We start from the raw sequence: 24,423 nt of genomic DNA on the forward strand, positions 1-24,423 counted from the left end.
TAGAAATTCCCATTGTAGCTGTACTTTGCTTGCTGTTTAGGTGTGTCAATGTGTTTGTATAACCTTGGATTGTTTTGTATAGGGTACAACATTCTATCAAGCTTGAAGAGATTATAAATAATAAGGAAGACACAGAAGGCTTGATGCAGCAGTTGATGGCATTACAAAACAAGTCACCAACTGCTAATAATCTCAAAATGTAAGTATAACAATTTCCAAACTTTATATACCAACATCATTTCACTAACACAGATGTCCCTAATTTTAATGATAAAAAGATGTGTATCAGAGTAGCATACATCTACTCTGGTTTGTTTTGGTAATGTTAAAACTGTTAGAATCCCTGCAATAACAATATTTTATCTTCAGACAGCATGAGATTAAAGTTATATACTAAATAATATACTAAATTAGCCACTTTATATGTATCCCTTATGCAATATTTTCCTGCTTTGTCAAATATGACAAACACAGGAGATGCATATGCAAAACCTTGTTTCATTTTAAAGATCCACAAACTAATGTATCAGAAATTATTACTGTATTAAAAACTATTAAAAAGATTAGATAAACGTTAAAAGTTTAACAATTGTTATCATTTATAGTTCGGTGCACTATGAACGAATAGAAGAGACTGATAGTAAGGAGGAAGATGCTCCTCCACTGCAGATTGAGATGGAAACTACTTCTATCCCACTGCAGACTTCAGAACCCTCAGAACCTGAGAGGTGAGTTGGCTAGGCTTTATGCCTAAGTATTACATCATTTAAATAGAAAGGAATATACAGAAGTTTCATTCATGATTTTATTGGGGGCTCCTGTTTTGCTGTAAGGCCATCAGCAGTTGTTATGGGTTTCAGTTAATGTAGCTTCTGGGAGCTAAATTTTGGTAATCAAGACAGATAAACAAGGGAGATGGCTATGCAAAACCTAGTCTAATATTTATGACCTAAAAACTAGTGTAGCATAACTTATCACTGCAATTTTCTATTGCTTTTGAGAGTCGAAAGACCCTTCAAGTTTTACTTGAATTAAAAGTAAACTCTACAATCCATAAATCCCAGTATTGATTATTAGGCCTCCCCTTCTGTTTCAGCTTTACACAAATTCAGGGTACTCTATTTTTGAACTGTCAACCAACTTTATAAATGAGTATGTAATCTAAAAGGCTAATAATTTGTGTATGTTTCTGTTTGTACAGGATAGAGAAGAGTGAAAAGGCAGAAACGGAAACAGCTCCTAGTAAAGAAAGCCTTCCAAAACCTGGAAGTGAGGTTTGTCTGCCACCCAGTGCTTTAAGCTTTCTGGAACAGATTAAGGCATCATTTAAAAAGCCTTCTGGGAATCAGAAACGCAAAAAGTGAGTTTGTTATGCATAGGTTGCAGAACCCATGTCAAATATTTGATTGCGATAATGTAGTATTTAATAGCAAAAAATAAATCTCAAATTTCATCTTGGGATGAGTCAAACTAACCAATAAGGAGGTAGCAAGGGCAGAGGAGAGAAAGGGATTATGATTATGGATAACTTGCAGTTTGTTGGTTATTTAAATGATTAAATTCTGCACAAAGCCAAATAAAATACTTTTGCATGACACACTTTATCATTTAAACAGGGTACAGCGCACTATGATGATTGAAGAGATTATAAGTGATGAGGAAGACACTGCTCAATATACTGAAGTCTTCTTGAAGCAGTTAAAGGACGTATGTAATGAGTCCCCAACTACTTATGACCCAAAAATGTAAGTATGCTACACTCAAGCTCTCTACATCAACATGCATTTGAATGTTTTGTAACAATAAATATAATTTGTATTATTTATGCTTAAGGCAGGGCAGTGAGTTCCTGTATACAAATTAAGGGAAAAAGATAAAAGACATGTTTATTATCTATGACCTAACTTTATAAATAGGCTTTTGTGCTAGGATAGGGATAATACAACATAAAGAATAAAATGGGTACATGGCTATAAAAACATTGCATACATAATTGTTATCATGCAATCGGTAATCAGGTCAGGGCCAAAGTTACAAGTGGGCATGTAGGTAGGCTTAGAGGTGCCAGGAAACATCAAATCAAAACAAACAAGGTCACATAAAGACTAGGTTAAATTGAGACAAAATGTATAGGAAACACAAAAGTCATTATTTTAGAAGATACTGTAAATCAATTCTGTAAATGCATCTTTCAATGCAGAACCAAATATAATGTATTCTACACAGGCCCAGATTAAAGTAAATAAAAAGAAATTAACACTTTTTCTAATCCACAGTGAAGTGCAAATTCTGCAGATTGAACCAAATGAAGACACTTGTAGTGATGAACTTACTTTGCAAAGTGAGCTACAAAGTGTTCCTTTGCTAGAACCCAAGAGGTGAGTTTGCCAAACTCTATATCCAACTCATTATATCACTTATTGATTCAGATTTCAGGACTTTGTATCATTGTATCTGTAACTCTAAAGCCCAAATCTTTATATGATTTTGAAATTAAAATGTATAAGAAATTAATTTAAACATTATTGGTAGCAGTGTCATACACTTCCACAAAGTGATGTCAAGTAATATATGTGTTTATATATATATATATATATAAGTCATAACAGGATTCTGGGAAGAAATTCCTTAAGGCTCCTAGAAAAGTCCCATTTACATGGGCTTGTCCCATTTACATGGGTTTATACTATAGGCTAAAGCTCACCCAGGAAAGGATAAGCCAGGATAATAGCTAATCAGATTCCCAACTACAGACCTATAATGTATCCCCTACTGCAATTTATAGAAATATGAGAGAGTTTGCTAAGCTCTATAGCCCGATGCATTAAATGTAATGAAATGTTTTTAATATTGCAACTTATTACTTTTTTCTAACACACAGTAAAGTGCCAGAGGTGTATCTTGAACAAGCTGAAGACACCTGTGTTGACAAGGAAGACAAAGCTCTATTGCGAGAGGACCTATTTTTCTATTTCTTATTATCATGTGCTAATGCAGTGCAAAATATTTCTCAGCAACAGTCGTGAGAACCAGACAGGTGAAGTTTCTGAATCCAAATCATTATACAGTGAAACCTCAATTTTACATCCCCTGATTGTAAGTTTTCCTGCATTTTACACCATAATTTTGTGGTCCCACTAATATATAACACATAATAAACTTCCCTGATTTTACATTTTCCCAGATTTTGCACCATTTTTTTCTGGTCCCTTGAAAAACTTAAAATGGGGGTTCTACTGTATCATATTTTTAATTTATATTTAAGTTTTTAATCATGAAATAATGCAAATGTTATTGTGCAGTACATTGCTACAGTACTGGGTTGTAGTGCAGGTAGTAATGGAAAAAAGAGAGAGAATTAGATTTAGTAATTAGGATTTGTGCGAGAATATTGTTAATACAACATTAATAAAAATTATGAGAAACTCAGTTTTCATAGCATTTTGAACTAGTCAAATGCAGTACCAATTAGATTAGAAATATGTCTGGCAGAACAACAGATTAAATCATTTAACCCGTTTTTCTAATGTGCAGAGAGGTGCATCCTGTTCATCCCAAAACAACTGAAGATGCCTGAATTGATGAATGAGGAGAACCTTTTTCAAAAGGGGAGTAGAAGACACCAGGATGAACAGAAGTGAGTAAATATTATTGTCCTGAGGGGAAAAAACACCAGAAAGCAAGTCTTTCTCATTTTATTCACATAATATCTGTGTTCACATTTACTTGTAGAGAAATAAGGCTAATGTTCAGTCTGGGCATGCGCATTCTATAGGACATACATTTTTACCGACATTTAATTGCATTGCAGAAATCTGTACATTAACTAAAAAAAGAAGTTTAACTTAATTTGTATAAGCTAATCCTGTTTTTCTTTTAATAAGTTATTTACTGTCATTATTTTATTCTTAAAGAATGGATATTCAATGAATTTGAAAACTAAAAATTTAGAACTAAAACCAATATATATTGGACAACAGGATATGGACTCTCATGGACTTTTGGATCTATAAGGAATCTTCTTTCCCAATTACAAGATATACTTTGGAACCCTAACTACTTGTTTCCAGAAATAGAAGCCAATATTTTATTTGGACCTCAAATTACAAACAGTTTAGTTTTTAATAATGATGATAATTATTAATTAACTTTACTATAATGAATAAAAACTTATTATGTTGGTATTGATAAATTGCTATTGGTTGTGTCCATTTAAATTAACAAACAGAATGCTAAGTTAAAATACAGATAGATCTTTAGTATTTCATTTTAATTTGTTGGGAAAATTACATTGGCCAAAATTTGAATCTCATACAAATTAAAGGGGATGTTCACCTTCAGACAATTGTGCAAAATTTGAACAACCCAGTGCCAGTAAAAACATTTTTCTAAATCATCTTTAAAAATATTTTTGAGATACATTCTAGTTTCGTTGCTCATCACCAATACTTCACCAAAAGTTTCTGTGTATCCCCTCAGGCAGGGCAATGCCCATGCAGAAAGCCAAATAAAGAAATTCAGGACTGAAGTGCAGTAGCAAATCAGGACAGCAGGACATGCTTGAGAGAGGAAAATAATTTTTAAAACAATTTCCAGTAGTTGGCTGATCAATTTAGTTCTTTAGTACATTTAAATACACTGCAGTAAGTGAAAATGTTTAAATTGGTTTAATAATTGTTGTATAATGAAGATCTTTATGTGCAGCAGCTGTTTGAAACTTTTTTGGTATATATATATCATGCATACACATCAAACATGGGATTCTGATTTATGTATCTCCTAATTAAGAGCCTATTTGTATAAGATCCTCCTCCCCAGTATCACTCTTTAGGCCAGTGCCACATGGAATGGATTCTCAGCCTGCGGATAAATTCTGGTGAAGTTCTGTAGCTGTGCATGTAAGGAGGTTGCTAGAGGAGGAAAGTCTAAGGTTACTGGAGGAAAATAAACGGTTGTTGAAAATTATCCTGGGAAAGAGCTTACAATCTAAGGTGGAGCATTGTTACTGAGAGCTTTGTTAGTAAGGATCAGGAGCTTAAGTTTTATAATAGAATGTATTGGAAGCCAGCAGGGACTTGCAGAAGTGCAGCAGATGTGGTTGGGCAGGTGATAAGTCGTGCAGTGACAATTTGGATCATTTGTAGAGAAAATATGAGCATTACTGGCATTGCAGAAATAGTATCTTGGAACAATTGCTTATGGTAATGAACATAATTTACTGCCAATATAACCTCAATTATTCAGATTCAGAAAAAGAATACAGTCACATCTGCATACTGTATATACGAAACCTATGTAATTCTTTGGTCTACTTTACAAGTAATCAAAATAAGAATAGCTTGAAATCATTACCAAAATCCAAAATGATATACACATTAAAACCTTTAATATAAAACATTTTTAAGTTGAAAATGTATATTTATACAGTATACATATGGCCATGACACTTGCCATTACAGAAATCTGTGTTAAAAAATACGTTTCTATTATTAGTACATATCCATATATCAACAACATATTTCAAAGTGCTGTATATAGCATTATGCACTTGCCAAGCATACAAATTACTTGCAAATACTGTTTGATCTAGGAGGTAAAGAGAGCCCTGTTTCACAGAGTTTATAATCCCCATCACATTCAAGAACATCACAGGTGTTATTAAAGTCAAAGGCCATGGTCTTATTTATTTAAAGAGGCAAAATGAAAAAAAATTGCTTAATCCATACTGTCTTGTTTCACAATGAAGCCTCTCATAGGACTACAGTGTATTTTTTACAAGTTAGGCACAACATTTCACACTATTTGCAAATTATTTGGAATGGTGCTTGCAACAAAATGGGTGTGACGTGGCAGGGTACGCATGTATATTTATATCGCATAACTCTCATATATTCCCAGTTATTGATACACACACATTTATTATGCATGGGTGCAGTGAGGGAAGGAAACTTTACACCTGGTCAGTGTTACGTGTTACTTGGTCCTCTATCTGCAGTACAGGATAGGACATTTGCTTTGTGTTTTGGTGATGGCATACAAAATTCTGTCCAATAGCTTAGTGTATGAAATTTTGGCCTACATGTATGTTTGTACCTAGTTGTTGTCGTATGAAGTAAGCCCCTGAAAACGATAAATGTGCTGAATGTACTGATACAGATATAAAGGCACTTTTTGCATATAAAGCCAAACCATGGCAACAATGTATTTTATTTTATGAGCCCAAGGAAGAAATGCCATAGCAGGTTTTTTCAACTGTTGAATTTGTCCAGTACCTACAATGAACTAGAACAAAATACACAGGAAAACCAGAAGCAGGGAAAACTTCATGTCCTGTACTTTAAAATATTGATGGGCCTTTAAATTATTATGCCCTTGTCTGAACTATTTTGTGTATCACTGTGGCACTATGTCTACCAGCAGTATGGGTTCATTTCCGTGTGGAAAGGCAATGTGCTAAGTGCTATAAAGACATTTATGTGCACTTTGCACACTGCCTTCCTGCTTTAAAGGACTGCCCTTTGGAAGCACAGGGATCTCCAGCCACCCCGGTAAACACATTGTTGCCTGCATTCAGTATTCGTGAGGTGTGGGAAGGGGAAAGGCGTGTTAGCATGGGGCTGCACAAATGACCTTTTATGTTTATTACCGTAAAAAATAATTGTCAATAAGTCTTAATTCCTTTCAGGTAGCATTTTTTTCAAGACCTTGAACTGTATTTCATTTAATATCCTCTGCAATTCTATAAAGTACATATATTTAAAATTATACCATGTACCCACACAGATGCTAATACAGTCTTTAAATATATACAGTCTAAAATATATATCTATTATGAAAAGGTTCCTTCTAAATAACCTTATTGCCTTTTCAGGGCATGGTTATGGAAAAGCTTATATTATATCCCTATATCATTTTCTGATTATGATAAACATTTTCCTTATGTTGATTAATACAGCTGATCAGGCAACAATATCAGGATTAGTTCATTTCCATCAGGTCTTTATAAATACTTCTGTCCTTCAGATGTCTAATGTATTTATAAAAGCATTTTCTGCTGCAAAAGGCTGCAAACACAGAAAAAGCTGACCCAAAACTGGGTGAGTGTGGGTGAAGTTGCACTGCTGCTCTGAGCCTTAACAAACACATTAGACTGGCAGAGAATGCAGTTAGATCCACAGAAGTCGCAAATGGAGAGGTTTTTCATTGTCTCTGAATTGTATGTTCTTGTTGCAGAGTTTGCTGCAATAAAGACAAAAAGGTGTTTAACATGCTGTTGTAGAACTTAAAATATTGGAAGTGTGCAGGATATCACATTTAACTTCAGGATATTTTATAGTAATATCCCATTTCATTTTATTAGCTATAGAAGCAGAGTGACTTACTGCAGTCTGTAGTTGTACAGGACATTAGACTGTAGGTGCCAATATGCAGGCATATATTGACTGCTGACTATAGCTGTCTTGGCCTGAATATGGGTGCCAAGCAATGCACACAATCAGATACTGGTTGGGCAGGCAGAAAACTCCATTGGCTAAGGATCACTTCAGACTATGGATACATTCCACAGTTGCTAGATCAGCACAGGGCCCTCATCTTATTTAGGTATTAGCCAGAGCACTTAATTATCAGATTAGCATGATTTGGCCAACATATGGGTGGCAAATTAGGCAAAGATCTGTTCACTCGACTACCCATCCAAATAATGTATGACCAGATGACTGTTGCCCTGTACAAGGTGAACCCCCTTGATGCATTAATGTAGCATTCAGCATTTTGCCCAAGCAATTCAATCTTCCATTGAGCTTAAAAATTGTTTTTGAAGCAGAAAGAAGTGCTTGCTAAAAGTTATCAGTGATATATATGTACAGTACGTATTCTATTAATGACAAGTTACCAAACTGCCTTGATTCACTAAGCCCTTGTCATAATGCGACTATTCCCATACAATCCCATACTATTCCCATACAATCAACAAGGAGCTTTAGGCTGTATTATCTTGCACCAGATATTAGGGCTTGTTTATGAATGTAAGGGTAGTGGACAAAGTGCAATATTGGACACAATTCACTATGTTTTATACCCAGAATGTGATGTATTCACCATAATTCCTGCATCTTTGCATCCCTGAGGGGGAGTTGCTTCCAATGCAGTTGTGCCTGATATGTCAACATGTCCACTCCTTTTCTTGCATTTTGACATAAATTGGACACAATAACAGTCAGGGTTGATGGGATATTTTTGGGCACTCTACCTCAAAATTATGTTTAAGTGTAATTTTTTAGGTTCAAGTGTGCAATGTGAGGCATCCTGCAGTGGAAACTCTGGATTTACCACCATCTTTAAGGTGGTGATAGTTTCAGGGTTCATGCCGGCACAATGGTGTCAATTCATGCAATGAATGCGTGCGTTTAGCATGACTGCAACTGCAGTTGTGTTAATAAATGAGCCCTTTTGTCTTTATTCGGATTCTGCATTGCACACCCAGGGTGAGACATTTTAAAGACTTTTGTCTAAGTCCTCATTTCACTCATCCGCACTGTCCCACCCTTTTGCTTTAGGACAACCAAATATAACACAAAATTGTTTTCTTTGCATCTTAAACATAATTTTAATTAGCATTTCCATTACTAATACTCACTTGGATTATAATAATCAGTAATTGTGACTATTCCTTCTCGAGAACCAGCCACTAATGCAGTCCGAACCACTGGAACAGTTACACAAACTGAATTTGTAGTCATCTAAAAAAAAGAAAAAAAAGTTATAAATCACATTACCCCTATAAACCAAGCCAAATTAAATAAGCACAACCAAATTAAAGTAGAATATGAAAGACTCACATAAACGTATTTGCGATCAGTCCTCCCCACACCCTGAATTGTAACAGTTTGCCCCCTCCAATCCTATCCTGTTTTAAAAAAAGCAGAGTAGGGTTCAAGGGCACCATCTTGCACCCTTGAATGTTCACCTGTAAGTGATCAGCAACTGATCAGTTGAACCCTAGTTTGGATCGGCTTCAGCTACAAATTTCTCAGCCTCAGCGATCACTTACAGGAGATCATTAAATGGCACAAAATGGCATTGCCTTGTACCCTGCTATACTACTCTGCTTTTTCTTAACAGTTAATGAAGACAGAGCAGATCAGAGGGGAAAACTGGTGGAGGGGAGGCTGTCTGCAAATACTAACTTTTATAAGAGCGATATATTTTATGCACCATAAAATAATGCAAAATCAGTGTTCCTAGTGGAATTATATAATGTTTAGTAGAATGCCCTCAGTATTCTTACCAAAATTAACTGCAGGACATACTTGCAAGGGCTGCTTGGGTAATGGCACTTACCCTCAACCCCACAGTAAATTTCCCTATAAGTAAAAACTGATGTCCATCATTAGGATTCCTGAGTTAGATCAGGTGACTAAAATGCTTGTAGAAACTAGGTTTAGTGTTAGAGTCATTCGCTGATCAGCCAACAGTGCTGATGAATGTCAGGATGTAACTATAGGATCTGATATATCCCTGCTTTATGTTACATTCATTGACATAACACAGAATTGTGCCATTTTATAACTCACCGAATCAAAGTAGAGATATACTCTGTCTGCTTTTGTTTCCACCATTTTTAACAATCCACTTTCAGGTATTCCTCTTGGATGTAATTTAAATCCACTAAGAAAGCCGACATCTAAAAGTACCATGCCAACCTCATTCTCTGTTCCCTGATAGCTTTAACAAGTCAGAATGTAAAATAATTAAAATAATTTTTCATTTCATTATATAGGAAAATAATTAGTTAAAAACAGTAACACTAGTGAAGTAATCATCAACTGGATTTTATATATATATATATATGTAAATATATATGTATATATATATATATATATATATATATATATATATATATATATATATATATGTACAGTACACAGGGAGGAGCACACCCTATACAAGTCCAAATGCCTTTGGTGCAGGTCAAAAACAAAAATATAATAGAAAGAGTGCCGCACTCACAGGGACTTGATACAAAAGAAAAAGTGTTTTTATTGAAAAAATTCCAAATTTCAATAAAAACACTTTTTCTTTTGTATCAAGTCCCTGTGTGTGCGGCACTCTTTCTATTATATGCATATATATATATATACATACATAATTAAAGTCCAGGAATGGTGCACACAGAAAACTCCAGGTACTGCCGGGGTGCATGGTTAACATAATGTAATTAGTAAGCACAAACAAGCCACTGTGTGTGTCCTGAAGACGGCTTGAGTCTAAGCCAAAACATTGAATTAAACATACAACTCCTGTGAGTGCGGTTTGTTTGTGCTTACTAATATACCTGTATAACTATTGCAGACAATAAACATTTACTAAAAATCCAGGATATCTAGTATATCAGCCAACAGTGCTGATATAGGTATATATAGGTACAGTTGCATGTGTACGATTAATGGGAATGTGATTTATAAGATGAGATTGAGACACATGCCTCGGAGTTCATAAATTACCTCTCATTTGTGAGTATTTCTGGTCAGGTGTTCTCTGAAGGAGAACACCGCCCATCACAAAATGGTGGCTCAGGGGAAAAGATGTTAAAAGGGCAATATATACTGACTGATGTACTCCCATTGGGTAAGATTCTTTAATAGGCCACTTAATATGATGTAAACTATCTGTTGGTTAAAGTGTTAATTCTGGGGGTATAGTTTTCCTTTAAGTAAAGTCTAGTCTTATGACTAGATATATGGCCAACAGGGTGTCACTCCTCAAAGATGACAAAAACAACTGGCAGGCACCCAGAACATCATGTGCACAGGTTCTGCCAAAGGTGAGCCACCTTACCTGTTTTCCATATGATACATTTAATTCATATTTACTTGAGAAACAGAATTGCACATACCTTGAACATATATCTACATAAAGCAGCTCAGTGTTATTTCCCACATCTGTAGTTGTAACGCTTAACGCAAAAGCTTCTTTGTTGGGTGTGTTTTGCTTACGCCTGGGTAAAACCCTCTTATTATAAATCCCATTAAGCTGTAAAGCAAGGTGGGTTTATTTCAGTAAGTTCCATAATTTAGATACACAAACATGCATATTTATTTTAGCTTATATAAGATTCCATTTAAACAAGCTTATAGACACAAACAAATTATATAGAGAAACACACCTGAAAAATAGCTATTCCTCTTCCAACTGCAGAAACATTCAATACAATGGGATATGATATATCAATCTATGATTGAAAGAAAGTGTATTTAGTCTAAATAATGCACAAAAATTCAAAACAGTATAGTAAGAGTAATGTAAAAAATAGGAAATGTCATATAGCCATTGTGGGAATATTTTCTCCAACTTTTAACTGGCATCTTCTACTAAAAAAATAAATATTTACCTGCTGGATTTGTACAGCAAGTAGATTGTCATTGGTTATCTGGAAAGATTTTGGTGCAAAAGGACCGGGACCAGTAACTGATACAGTGAGAGAGGTTTCTTTTAATGAAGGAGCAACTGCCATAAACTGGGCTAATGCCCACAGAGCCACAATGGTATCCTAAAAATAAACACACACATAAAACGAAACAGTGATGCCTTCCACACATGAAATGTTTTCTATCAAATATTTAGTTCATCTGATATTTAAAAGAAAAATTATAATTTCTTGCTGTTTCATAAGTAAAAAGTATCTGTTACTTAAACTGAGCAGTTTGGGTTCTTGCTGCCTAAAATTCAAGCCACATTAAATTCCACACCTAGAACCTTATCTATAGAAACAGGCCATGACCCCTGGCATGCCTCAATCTTGTGTGTCATTTAGAATCTCTACTTTATTCTCCCCAGTCAAACCTGCATTCTATGTTTAAATGAAACCTTTTTACAGACTTTGTTTGGGACATTTTATCCAGGAGGCTGACTGAACATCTGTAATGCTTCATGTAAGGTCAAAAATATGCTCAACTCGGAAACCTTGTAATCATCTTTTTCTAGATATAATAGTTATTTGGTGCCCTCCACTTACACTCCCAAAATAGACTTTTCTTTACACTTTGCACATTGCAGTCTAAATTATACTTTTTAAATTAGTTTAGCCAAAAAGTAAGTTTAGTAAAATTGGTTACCTGAGTAGAAGAATATCCGCCAAGATTGTTCCTCTGTTGAACCAGCCAATTCATGATAGGAACGCCTTCAGCAATCCTGTTCTGTTGGCAGTGGGAGAGCAGTGCATAAGCAGCTGTCTCAATATCTGCAGATGGGGGCTGCCAGTAGTTTGATGCTCCAGTTGGGGAAGACCAGTATATTTGCCCATCTTGATAAATAACACAGAACAGGAATATATTTTAACAATTTACATATGCTCAGTTAATGTAATCCACCTGAAATCGCATTGTATGTGTCAACAGCACAGTACATATACAGGTAGGCAGGACCCAGAGATGTGCTTGTTTCACGCAATAGCATTGTACATTTCAGGAAAATCACTGAAGACATGAAAAGCCAGACTGCACAGATAAGAAGCAAGGGAAGACCTTAAATAAAATACAAATCAATATTCATCCCTCTAAATTCCTATTAGCTAATTATAGATGGGCAATGGGTACCTTTAACTAAACACCGAAGCAAGCAACCATGTCTACATCAAAGGTTTATATTTTACAAAATTCTACTATTAATGGGCATTTTGGTTGTTTTACAAGAAGTCAGTGATCGGTTTAATTGATTTTTCTGATACTTACCATTGTTGCTTGTTCTTGAATTGAGCTGGGTGAGGGCTGCCGAAGCTTTAGTGCTATTGGCCACTGACAGTGCATAAGCCACAACTGACAAAGTATAGTTACTTGAAATTCCCCCTTCAAACTCTTTTTCAAGATACTGTACTGCTTTGCCAACTCTGGATGCATAATGAATCTACAAAAAAAAAAAAAATTATATATATATATGTATATTCACCAAAGAAAAGTGGCACTGCTGCAAACTCTAGGTGCAAAAGGACTTAGCCCGTTGGCACAGGCTCACATACATAGTCCACCAAAAAAGTCCTGCACTCCAAACACTTTATTGTTAAAATTACATAGAAAAACAAGCAGCAACGTTTCAGAGCATCCCACTCCTTTATCAAGCCATCTATAGATAGATGATAGATGGCTTAATAAAGGAGCGGGATGCTCTGAAATGTTGCTGCTTGTTTTTCTATGTGATTTTAACAGTTATTTGGTGGACTTTTTAAATATCTATATATATTAAGAAATACAGTGTTGAGCCAGGATATTTCTTCAGCTTAACAGGGGAATAGGAGTAAATTATATTTCCCCTGCTCTAGATGCACAATTGGCTAGAGCTGTGGGTGTTTCTTGGTCACCTGTGCTGGATGGTACAATGAATGGTTGAATCAATCTAAATTATGTATTTATAAATTATAACCCCTCCAGCACTGTGATTGATGGATATTATGAGGGTTTGTGGGCATACATTATTATGTATTTTTGCCAAACATGGTGTGTTAAGATCAACAGGCTTTGCCTTGTGATTTGTTCAGAAACAGCTATGCAATCCCCTTGCTGTACCTTAATGTATTATTTGTTTACTTATTTTAAAGAAGTGGCTTTCTCCTACCTACAGTACCTTGTTATGAAAGCCATCATTTCTCTAGGAAGGAGAATGTTTCTCATTTTTTTCCTTGCAGTTTAGTAACTAGCGAGAGAATGTCAAGATTTGCTTAGTCTATAAAAAGGGAAGGCACCATGTGCTCTCTGTTTTTTTTTGGTTCCCACTTGCTGTAGAAAGTGGTGCTGGATGGCTTGGGCAGAGGTAGACTTGGGTGAAGTAAGTGCAAGAATAGTTTTGTAATAGTTGGAGAATGTAGAATGATCAACTTCAAATAGTTGGGATATTTCATTATAAACCTTGTTATTTACTAGAGGCTTTTGGTGCACTTTTAGCTATAAAACAGCTCTTCTGTTGCATCCACAGTTGTGAAACAATTTTAGGAGACTTTAATGTTCTCTGTTTATTTTATTTCAGTTAAATAATAATAAATGGTAGTAAATAATGTGTAATATGCATGGAGAATGAGTATGAGTGAGATGCAGTATAAGGGTAGTTAGTAGAGCAGCCAAAGGCTTCAACAAGGAGACCAGCAAGGGTTAGTATTCTGTGGCGAAAAGGCCACCAGTATAGGGACCCAAGGGGTTAGGCTCAGGGATAGAAAGGTCCTTGGAGCATGGTACTACTGTAAGCTTTGCCTAGCGCTGGGGATTATTTGGCCAAGGTAGTAAATATTACCTCTGGGGTGTTCACAATAGCTGTGAATGTATGAATAACATCTTCTATGAGAAAGTTATTAAAGCATTTACTGATTTATGATATTGTACCACCAATGTCAGAAGCAACAACTGTGAAGATATTTCATCACTAAAGAGTTTCATTTGTTTTTAAAGAACCACCAACGCCCAAGTTATTTGTGAGATGAAATTCTGTGTGTGAAATCAGTGTGGTTACCCTTCGTACTTCCTGCCCTAAAGTGAGACAGGACAGTAGAAGATACTGGCAAGCACACCAATTTCCTAATGCCTGTTACATAAATATGTCAAATGATCAACTTCAAATAGTTGGGATATTGCATTATAAACCTTGTTATTTACTAGAGGCTTTTAGTGCACGTTTATCTATAAAACAGCTCTTCTGATGCATCCACAGTTGTGAAACAATTTTAGGAGACTTTAATGTTCTCTGTTTATTTTATTTTAGTTAAATAATAATAAATTGTACTAAATAATGTGTAATATGCATGGAGAATTAATCAGGTTACTGATTCTAAATAGAAAAATATATTTTTACATGGGTTATCCCTATGGCAAGTGCTCCACAACCTAAAATATTTACCTTCAATCAAAAACGTATAGATAAGGAGGCATTATTAATTGACACTCTAAATCCAATAACACAAGTATGATAATTGATGTTTTCGTTATTAAAGGGGAATGTACCCTGTAAAAATAGCATTTAACTATTTATAGAAAAATAGATATATTTTCCAAATAAATCTGTACAAATAAAGGAACTGTCACTTATCATACTCATGGTTACTGGTATTAGAAGGTCCACTAATGCCTTTTTATCTGTAATTCTGTATATACCACATTATCTGCAGGTGAGTTTGGTAAAATTCCTTTAGAATTCTTAACTTACACTGTACTGACTGTTTTCCAGCAGAGATGTTAGAACGTATGCTGTAAGGGTGATAGGTCCGTTTAATCCACCCTGGAGTCTAGAATTAAAGACATGCCCTGGCTCCAGGAATTTACCATTTACTGGGTCCTGCTGCTGAATCAGCCATTCCACTGTTCTGTTCAAAATTTCTGGACTTATGTTAATAAATGTTCTGGCTTGAAGAAAGCACCTAACTACAAAGGCCGACAACCTAGAAGACAGAAACAAATACTTTCAGGAACTTGTCTTGACTTGAAGGACTCATCAACACAGTTATCTCATTTTCGATAATGGGTTTTATCTGTCATCTTTTGTTTCTTGTTGTTAGTCACATTTTCTTTAAAGAAAATCATAACTCAGAAAATGGAAGTAACGCAATTTTTATAAACCCTTGGGGATTATTTGTTGATATCACAGTATCCAGGTTTTATATAGAGCCTTGGGTCCAAAATTGTGTGAAATAAACATGCCAGTTTGGAGTATCATGTTATGTGCCTGCAGTGTCATAGTCACTTGTCCCTCCTCCCTCTCACACACATAAAGAAAGGGTGGAATAACAATAGAAACAAACTAAATCTGCTGTAATGTTATCTGTAAGGATGACAGATTATTATGCCTCCCTTCTCCTAGAAGGTAAAATCCAAACATTTTCATCAGGCATTTTGGGAAAACGTATCAATAAATTTATTTTTCACAGTCTGGTGATTTTCCTGTGGGACCAAACGATACATTATATCCTTATTAATGGCGCATTACTATGTCAGAACGCACTGTTTATAACAACTAGCACATCTGGCTGCTGCTGCTCTCTCCAAGCAGCCAATGTACCCTCCAGTCCCCCTACCGCCTTCCAGCACTTCCTTACTATACAGGGCACTGTCACTGCAATCTACTGTCTCACTCCCTCTCAAGCATTCATCTGTCTTTCCTTCTTTTGGGTTTAACTCCACTTGTGCCGCTCCCTCTCCGGTCCCGCTCGCCCACCCCTCGCTCTCCGGTCCTGTTTCATGCCCTGCTCCCTCCTCACCCACCCCTTTCCGGTCCTTTTCCTCTCCAGTCTCCTCACCTGCCCCCACCCCCCTCTCCTGTGCTGCTCCTTGTACCGCTTCCTCTTCGGTCTCCCTCCCCCACCTATCTGGTCCTGCTCCTTGTGCCATTCCATCTCCGGTCTCCCTTCCTCTCTGGTCCTGCGCCTGTGGCCTTGTGCTTTTATATGATCACATAATTCCTTGATAAGGTCTGTAGCGTGTACTTGGTCTCCTGTCGCTAAAGCAGAAACCCCAACAACCAACTTCCATCATATGACAATAATCATAATAATCACTCGGACAACATAATTAGTTTTTGGAAAAAACGGGGAGGTCATGTTTATTAAAACTTTTGACCGAATAAAATGCGGGCCCCAAATCATTCCCATTTAAGGGAGAACACAATTTGCACCATTGCAAATGGGCAGGCCCACCACCAGTTGTCATAGTAGACATATATGGGCTTCTCCTGTAGGGATAGCTTCTGCCTGGAAGCAGAACCAGTGCCAGTGAGCCCCTCAGTGGTTGCCCCTCCAAAAACACATTTGGGCTTCTCCTGTAGGGATAGCTCCTGCCTGGAAGCAGAACCAGTGCCAGTGAGCCCCTCAGTGGTTGCCCCTCAGTTAAATATGGGCTTTGCTTGGTTTATCCCCAAGGCCAGAAAGCAGAATCCGTGCCAGGTGGATTCCAAGCGGTTGCCCCCACACAGTTCCAGGGCCTGCCAACCACCATATGGGGCCCGCATTGCCGCCTCTCTCCTGCGGCTAAGCAGTATTTCATGCTTATATCAACCTAGAAAAACTTAGGGAGGGAGGGTGGGAGAAAAAACACAAGCACCCTTTCTGTGTGCCATCACTTTACATACCCTTGATACACCAAATCCCTCCCCCAGATTTTTCCCCTCCTCCTAAACAGCCTATTGTTAAAAAACCTCCCAGAGTAGTCTGATTGCTTTAGTGCCTTTCCAGAGGCCTATTGTTTCTACTCAACAAAGTTAACCTCCCGGACTAATCTGATTGTTTCAGTGCTCCCCCAGGGGCCTATTGTTTTCTAATCAACAAAATTACCCCCCAGACTAGTTTCCCTATTTTAGTGCCTTACCAGCAACCTATTCTTTTTTAATCAACAAAAAGCCCCCACAGAGCCCACTTCTGATAGCTTACCCACACAGCCCTTATGGGGCTTCTTTTGCAGACCTGCACACAGTCTCTTATTTCCCATCACCCATTGTGCATCAGTTAATAAACCCCCCAGACTGATTTCATCCGGCCTATTACCCACACAGCCCTTATGGGGCTTCTTTTGTATTCACTGCACTCAGCCTCTTATTAACATAATATCTTTATAAATGACAATAGGGGGTACATTATCCACTATATATACTTGCTCACCAACTGCTTCCAGAAGAATCTCTGTCACCAAATGCACTGAAGGAATCATCGCCCCTCCTATAATTCAATTCACTTTGATAGCCTGCATTTAAAAAGAGGTGAATTACTATAACACATTTTACTAAACATTTTAAGGATCTACTTTTAAAATTTCACAGTGTAATTGATATCAAAATACCTTCCTTCTGGAATAGCTATAAAATATTTTTATTTAGCGCAAACCATGATTTCCAAGAAAAAAAATGCCATACTGCTGTTGCTATTATAGTATAAAACATGTTTTATATTAAAAGGGTTGTTCAACTTTACAATAACTTAGTATGATATAGGGAATGCTATTCTAAGACAATTTGCAGTTGGTCTTTATTTGGTATTATTTGCGTTTTTTTTATTTTATTATTTAGTGTTTGGTTCAGCAGCTATGCAGTTAGGAATTTCATCAGCTATTTGGTTGCTAGGGTCCAATTAAACCTAGCAACCAGTCAGTGATTTGAAAGAAAGACAGAAGTATGAATAGGGGAGGGCCTACATAGAAAGAAAAATAATAAAAAGTAACAATAACAATAAAACTGTAGCCTCACAGGAAAATAGTTTTTTTTTGCTTCTGGGGTCAGTGACCCCTATTTGAATGCTGTAGAGAGTCAGAAGAAGACAAATAATGAAAAAAACTATACAAAATAAAAATGAAGACCAATTAAAAAGCTGCTAAGAATAGGCCATTCTATAATGTACTAAAAGTTAACCTGAAGGTGAACCCCTTTAAAGTATAGTGATCTTTTTAATGCATGTGTTCTTTTTATTCCTCACTATTCTAGGGGTGGGGAAAACCCCTGTTAAATTAATACTGACACTAGAAAACTGCTTTTTAAAATATGAATGTACAGTGAAAGTTTCCTATAGGTCATGTTGATTGTATTTTACTGATAGGGCTGCTTTTGTAAGTAATTGTTACTTAAAGTTCCTAAACCTGACTGCTTTGCCAATCTGACTGTCCCTTCTCAGTCTGTCAGTTATAGCTTCTAATGCTAACGGCCTCCTGCTGCACAAATATGGCAGCCCCCTCATAAAGGAACATAGGGGATCACAAAGGGAATTTAAAAGAATTGGACAATACTTTTAGAGCAAAATATAAATAGCAGTGTTGTGATAGATTAAAATGGAAGTCCCCTGGCAGGGGTGCTGCTGCTGCTGCAATGAGGCAAGTTTAGACTCTTGCCTTAAGCGGTAGCGCCCCAGCAATTACCAGGGACAATAAAAAGCCACTCCTGGTAACTTTAATAGCTGAATTTCTGGTTATTAAAGCACACTAGCAATGCAGTCCCCTCTCTGTCCCCCTCTGACGCAGGAAAGGTAAGAGCTGGGGGACTGCTGCTCATGTGATGGGATTGCCCCTGTCCTCTGGATATTATATGTAAGGTTAATGGAAATTATAACAAAGGCCCCATTAAGTGGCATAAAGAAAGAGGTGTTTCAGTCTATTTTCCCATTGTTAACATAGTCAAGGGCTTTTATATATATAAACTTCACTGACCTTGCTCCATAAAACTAATAGCTCTTCTTCTAATGTCTTCTGTCTGCTGGGAAGTTGATGTTAAATATTGTAAGACATATATAATAGGAGCAAAGTTAATCATGTTTTGTTCTCCACAACCGTATGGCATCCTGATCAGAGACTCAAGACCTTTAATTGAAGGTCCAAGAAAGTCACCTGTTAAAATATTTAGAACAGAAATATATCTCATTTTATGCAAATATGCAAAAAGAAACAGTATACAGTGATGTGAAAATGAAAGTTTTTACTTTCTAATGTTTCTCACAAACCAAGGCACAACTAGGTGGTATGAATGGTAAATGGGCCTGGTTTCTCCTCTTGGATATCTTCTTTCCTCTTGAATTCACCTATATTCCAACCACGGACTAAAACGTATAAATTAATCCGTTTCACCTCCATAAAAAGATATGGCTGCACCAAAATGTAATCATTAACCACAAAAGTCATGGCACTACACTCCAGCAAAGCAAAAGAAACAGATGGTGCACTTACCAACCACAGAAACAGAGGCTTGTTCGCTGCCTCCCACCACATTAGTGGGGAAAGTGAATGATAACTGTTGAGATACAGATCCAGTTCCATTTACTTCCAAAATCAAATTCTGGGTATAAAAATTCTGCACCCCTTCAGCCTTAAAGAAATGAAATACATAATTATTAATATAACAACTGTTTGAGTGCATTATCTGTTACTGGCATTTGCTTAATAAACAGATCTGGAAAACAGCAACAGTATGTATTAACATAATGTTTAAATATTGCTTTAACAATAGCCAAGGCAAGTAAAACAGTATCGCCACCACCCTTTAAATCAACAAATGCAGAAAGCTGGGAGGCAGTACTATGCTCTCAAAATACTCATGTGCAAAATGCTATACTCATATGTAATATAACGCATTACGTTTGCCCAGGAGCAGTAACGCATAGCAGCCAATAAGATGTTTGTTTTAAACAGGTGACCAGTAAATGCTACCTGCTGATTGGTTTCTTTGGGTTACTGTTCCTTAGTGCCTTTTATTACATAATCCCATATACAAGTATGATCTGGGCACACTCACCCTAAGTTTAGCGTCAACTGAATACATATCTCTTACATTACAGTTCTGCTTCTAGCTCGCACCATTTATTTTTTTAAGGATATTATACTGGAGCGTATAAACAGTGGCACAGGAAATATACCTAAACCACTGGCACATTAGCATTTATGACTTTTCTTTAGTTACAAACTCATATAAAACTTGCTTATGCTTTTTTTTTTTACCCAAAATTACTTCCATTTACCATGCATTTATCATTATCCCTGTTAATATTTTTCACTTATTGTACTAAAGGAAGCCATGTTTTACTTTCTGAACAGTGAACCAGTGTAAAATAAATGCATCAATGCCTTTACATTTGGCTGTATCCTACCTTTACTAGTATTTTCTGAGTTGCAATATCAGATGCTGTTCGAGACATTGCTCGGACTGTGATGAAATTCACACCAAGTTGCTTTGGGCTTACAGGAAATAAAATTATTTCAGATTCCTTACTTCGAATTGATACATTGCGTAGCCAGGGTATTGCACCATTGTCATTTTCTGGTATAATTATGTCAAAAGCATTATTAGTTTCCAGACTTACATTAACCTAGCGGAAAGTAACAAAAATCAATAAATCGATACACATATATATTTCTGAAAACAATCAGATGACCAGCAGACAGGCTAAGCAAACTAATTAATGAATTTACTCATTTACTCAAGGGGAATCCATTAGCCAATTAAACATGTGAAACATCTTTATTTTTCTCCCTAGTTCTCTACTACCATTTTAAGTTTGTCTGTAACTGGAAGAGGAAGGAAAATTCTGCTCACATAATGAAATTCTGGGAGGGATGGACAAGGACTGAGGCGCAATATGGCCATGACAGGGCAAAGATTAGTAAGAAAAGGGTAATCATGGGGGGAAAGGGAGGAGCTAGTAGGAGAAAAGGGTTGGCAAGGCGGAACAGGGCACTATTTTGTGAATATCTCCCTCCCTCTCAAGGTGGTGGCAAGAGGATATTCATTGCCAGGTCAGCAAACTAGTTGGAGTTGTAGTGGTAGCTGAGGCTCCCCAGGAGGAGGGTACTATGGTGATGTATGGTAGGTGTTAGGCCTGTCATAACATTTGCATTTGAGCACTCAGCTGTGCTTAGTGGTTGAAGGGTCCAGTGCAAAACAGTATTGCTAGTAATTCAGTATATAAATAAGAGTTTCCAACACTGGTGTAAATATGGTACCTCAGACCCTCTGAGACCACCACCTGCTGCACTATAACCCTACCCTTAGTGCTCGATATTAAAACAGGAGTGGGTTCTAAACAGAGATCCTGGGAGGTCATGGGTCCTTATCAGGCCTCCTTAAATCTGTGGCACAATCCTGCATTATTACACACTCTATAATGGAGTTTCAGAAAGTTTTAAAAGAATAAAGACATTCTATGAGGAATAAAATAAATATTCTTTTTCCATACAGTTTTTACTCTATATGCTTCATAAACCATATTGCCCTTTCTTGCACCCCACCCAAAAAATAACCATTGTAGGCAGAACATAATTTCAGTAGACATAGCCATACAGCAATTAATGTAACAGGGGTGTGGCATCAACATTGTTTGCCTATTTATCTTTCAGATTGCCAGGCTTGCAAGACAAGAACACAACTGTGTAATTTCCTAAAGCAGGGCAGTTATTGCTGGAAATCTCTAGCAGATCTGTTACATTTACCCATAAGGGGCTATCTGACCTTTTCGAACATAGCCATAACTCAGTAGTATCATCAGACATCCAAATTCATTCATAGTGAAGGTTTGTTTTGTTTTATTACAACTAGGACTGTAAACATCTCTACTATAACACAACGTATTGTAACACAACATATTATAGTCAGATTTGTATTCTTGAAATAGTACATCAGAATTAAAATATATTTAATGAAATATCTATATTCATAATTATGCCAAATATCTCTTCTGTACCAGCAATCACGTGTTTTGCATGTATGTGCTTTTTATGCAAAAGTGGCTTTTTAAACTTCCCCTGGTTTCTATTAAAATTGAAAAGATGAGCAAACATTAGTTATTCAGGTTCTCTTGCCCACTCCTGCCTTGGGATAAATATAATATTTTCTACAGTTACTGTACTGAAACAGAAGCTTTTACCTCAGCCTAGACTGTCTGCTGTCATGTACTGTACTTATGACCAGAAGTGCATGTACCTGCAAATTTTCTTCTAGGCAGTTGTAGAGCAAAACTCTCAGGATGAACTGTTCCCCTCTGGTTACAGCATAGGGTGCATTCAAGGTAATGAAGAATGGCTGAAAAGCTTGAAGCTGTAAATAAATTAAGATTTACTAAGACACAAATAAGAAAACAATTATAATAATATTGTTAAATATAAGGATATTAAAAGTCAATGTGCTTGTTTATGTGTTTTTTTACCAGTTGTAGCTTATTAAAGGAACAGTAACACCAAAAAATTAAAGTTTGTTAATGTAATTAAAATATAATGTTCTGTTGCCCTGCACTGGTAAAAGTTGTGTGTTTGCTACAGTAACACTACTATAGTTATATAAATAATCTGCTGTGTAGCCCTGGGGGCAGCCATTCAAGATGGAGAAAAGGAGAAAAGGCACAGGTTACATAGCAGATAACAGATAAGCTCTGTAGAATACAACAGTGTTTTATCTGTTATCTGCTATGTGCCTGTGCCTTTTCTCCTTTGAATGGCTGCCCCCATGGCTACAGAGCTTTGTTTATATAAACTTTCTGAGGCAAATACACCAGTTGTACCGGTGCAGGGCAGCAGTACATTATATTCTAATTACTTTTATACACTTTCTTTTTTTGGTGTTACTGTTCCTTTAATGTTCGCAGCTTCCACTGAATGTATTGAAACTCCACAGATGGGCACATTGCTTGCACCTGATTGCAGCATTTATTTAAATATACTGTATTTTTTGGGAGTCCCCTGTATTTACATCAGTGGCAGGGGAAAGGTTAAGGCTTTTGCTACACCATGCGTATGGCGTAAATTTTCGGCAACGTTTGCCAAAATTTCATGCCATACACTCCTACCTGTGCCTGCACCCAAATCAATAGAATACGCTTGGATGCAGGCCCTTGTAGCCAAAATCCGCATAAAAACGCAAGACTTTGCATTCTCTCACGTTTTATGTGGATTTCGGCTACATATGACTGCACCCAAGCGTATTCCATTCATTCGGGTGCACACTGTACACTGTGTTACACTGTACTCACCCACCCAGAATGGGCCTTCGCTAAGGGATGAGGAAGGTGAGGGTGTTGTGCAACTATAACTCTCTTGCTGCATTACAGAAAATTAAAGACAGAGGGCATCAGAGGTTCTTGCAAACAACGAAATAACAATTGTTTATTGAATATCCACAGGGTTTACTCACAAAACCACTTCTCAGAGGCCAGTGGTACAGGCAACACCACATGCAGAGTGTAATACAGACTGACACTCCCCTGCGGCAGACTTGGCAGGAATCTCACTTCACCTCTGCCACACCCCGTAGTGGATCCCCTCAGGGAATTCTCTATCCCGATTCCCTATTCACTTGGATCCCTACACTACAGGCAGTATGGCCTGGGAGAGATACCTTCAGAACTGTTCTTTCTAGCTCAACCCCAAGTGCCTTACACTCCTAAAGTGTACTATTATGGGAGCTACACCTGTCACTATCTAATGCCTCATTCATGGGGCCCTGTTCCCCAACTTTAACTAGGTCTGTGCCCAGGCTCACAGCAACATCCGCCTTGTTCCTCAGGTGGAAGCAAAGAGGAAGGTGTCACTCCTTTCCCAGAACTATATCAAAGTGAGGCAGGAAGTGGTCACCATACCTGCTAGCCAATAGCACACATATGTAAATTAACTTACTTTCCCTTCCACCCAGCAACTAAGGGATCTGAACCTGTAGGAATTTAAAGCCATAGGGGCCATTTATTATTATTATTATTATTATTATTAACATTAATTTATAAAGCGCCAACATATTCCGCAGCGCTGTACAATAAGTGGGTTTCATACATTGGACATACAGAGTAACATATAAAGCAATCAATAACCGATACAAGAGGTGAAGAGAGCCCTGCCCAAAAGAGCTTACAATCTACAAAATTTAACCCTATGGGTCCCTACATAATCAATTACCTTAGACCTGGGGCCAGCCATCCAGTACACTGAAACATGCATCAGACAAGGA

General features: G+C 37.0%; 1 protein-coding gene across 2 annotated transcripts in view; it reads right to left on the reverse strand.

Annotated features, from left to right (window-relative positions):
• Positions 1 to 5,364: 5,364 nt before the first annotated feature.
• The window catches only part of LOC100487726 (CD109 antigen), a 47,277-nt gene continuing 28,218 nt past the window's right edge, over positions 5,365 to 24,423 (reverse strand). Inside the window, exons 20-33 of one of the 2 annotated variants that reach the window (XM_031902627.1) lie at positions 22,414 to 22,527; positions 20,585 to 20,803; positions 19,668 to 19,806; positions 19,155 to 19,331; positions 17,624 to 17,705; positions 15,184 to 15,415; positions 12,732 to 12,903; positions 12,117 to 12,304; positions 11,393 to 11,551; positions 11,168 to 11,233; positions 10,898 to 11,034; positions 9,576 to 9,726; positions 8,639 to 8,741; positions 5,365 to 7,239 (exon numbers count right to left, since the gene is read on the reverse strand). In XM_031902627.1, coding sequence (XP_031758487.1) covers positions 7,037 to 7,239; positions 8,639 to 8,741; positions 9,576 to 9,726; positions 10,898 to 11,034; positions 11,168 to 11,233; positions 11,393 to 11,551; positions 12,117 to 12,304; positions 12,732 to 12,903; positions 15,184 to 15,415; positions 17,624 to 17,705; positions 19,155 to 19,331; positions 19,668 to 19,806; positions 20,585 to 20,803; positions 22,414 to 22,527 — 2,142 coding nt within the window. In that variant the 3' untranslated portion in view covers positions 5,365 to 7,036. The remainder of the gene's footprint in view (positions 7,240 to 8,638; positions 8,742 to 9,575; positions 9,727 to 10,897; positions 11,035 to 11,167; positions 11,234 to 11,392; positions 11,552 to 12,116; positions 12,305 to 12,731; positions 12,904 to 15,183; positions 15,416 to 17,623; positions 17,706 to 19,154; positions 19,332 to 19,667; positions 19,807 to 20,584; positions 20,804 to 22,413; positions 22,528 to 24,423) is intronic. The other variant, XM_031902628.1, reaches the window with a different exon arrangement.

The sequence above is a fragment of the Xenopus tropicalis genome, chromosome 5, assembly GCF_000004195.4.
Source record: "Xenopus tropicalis strain Nigerian chromosome 5, UCB_Xtro_10.0, whole genome shotgun sequence".
Classification (NCBI taxonomy): Eukaryota; Metazoa; Chordata; class Amphibia; order Anura; family Pipidae; genus Xenopus; species Xenopus tropicalis.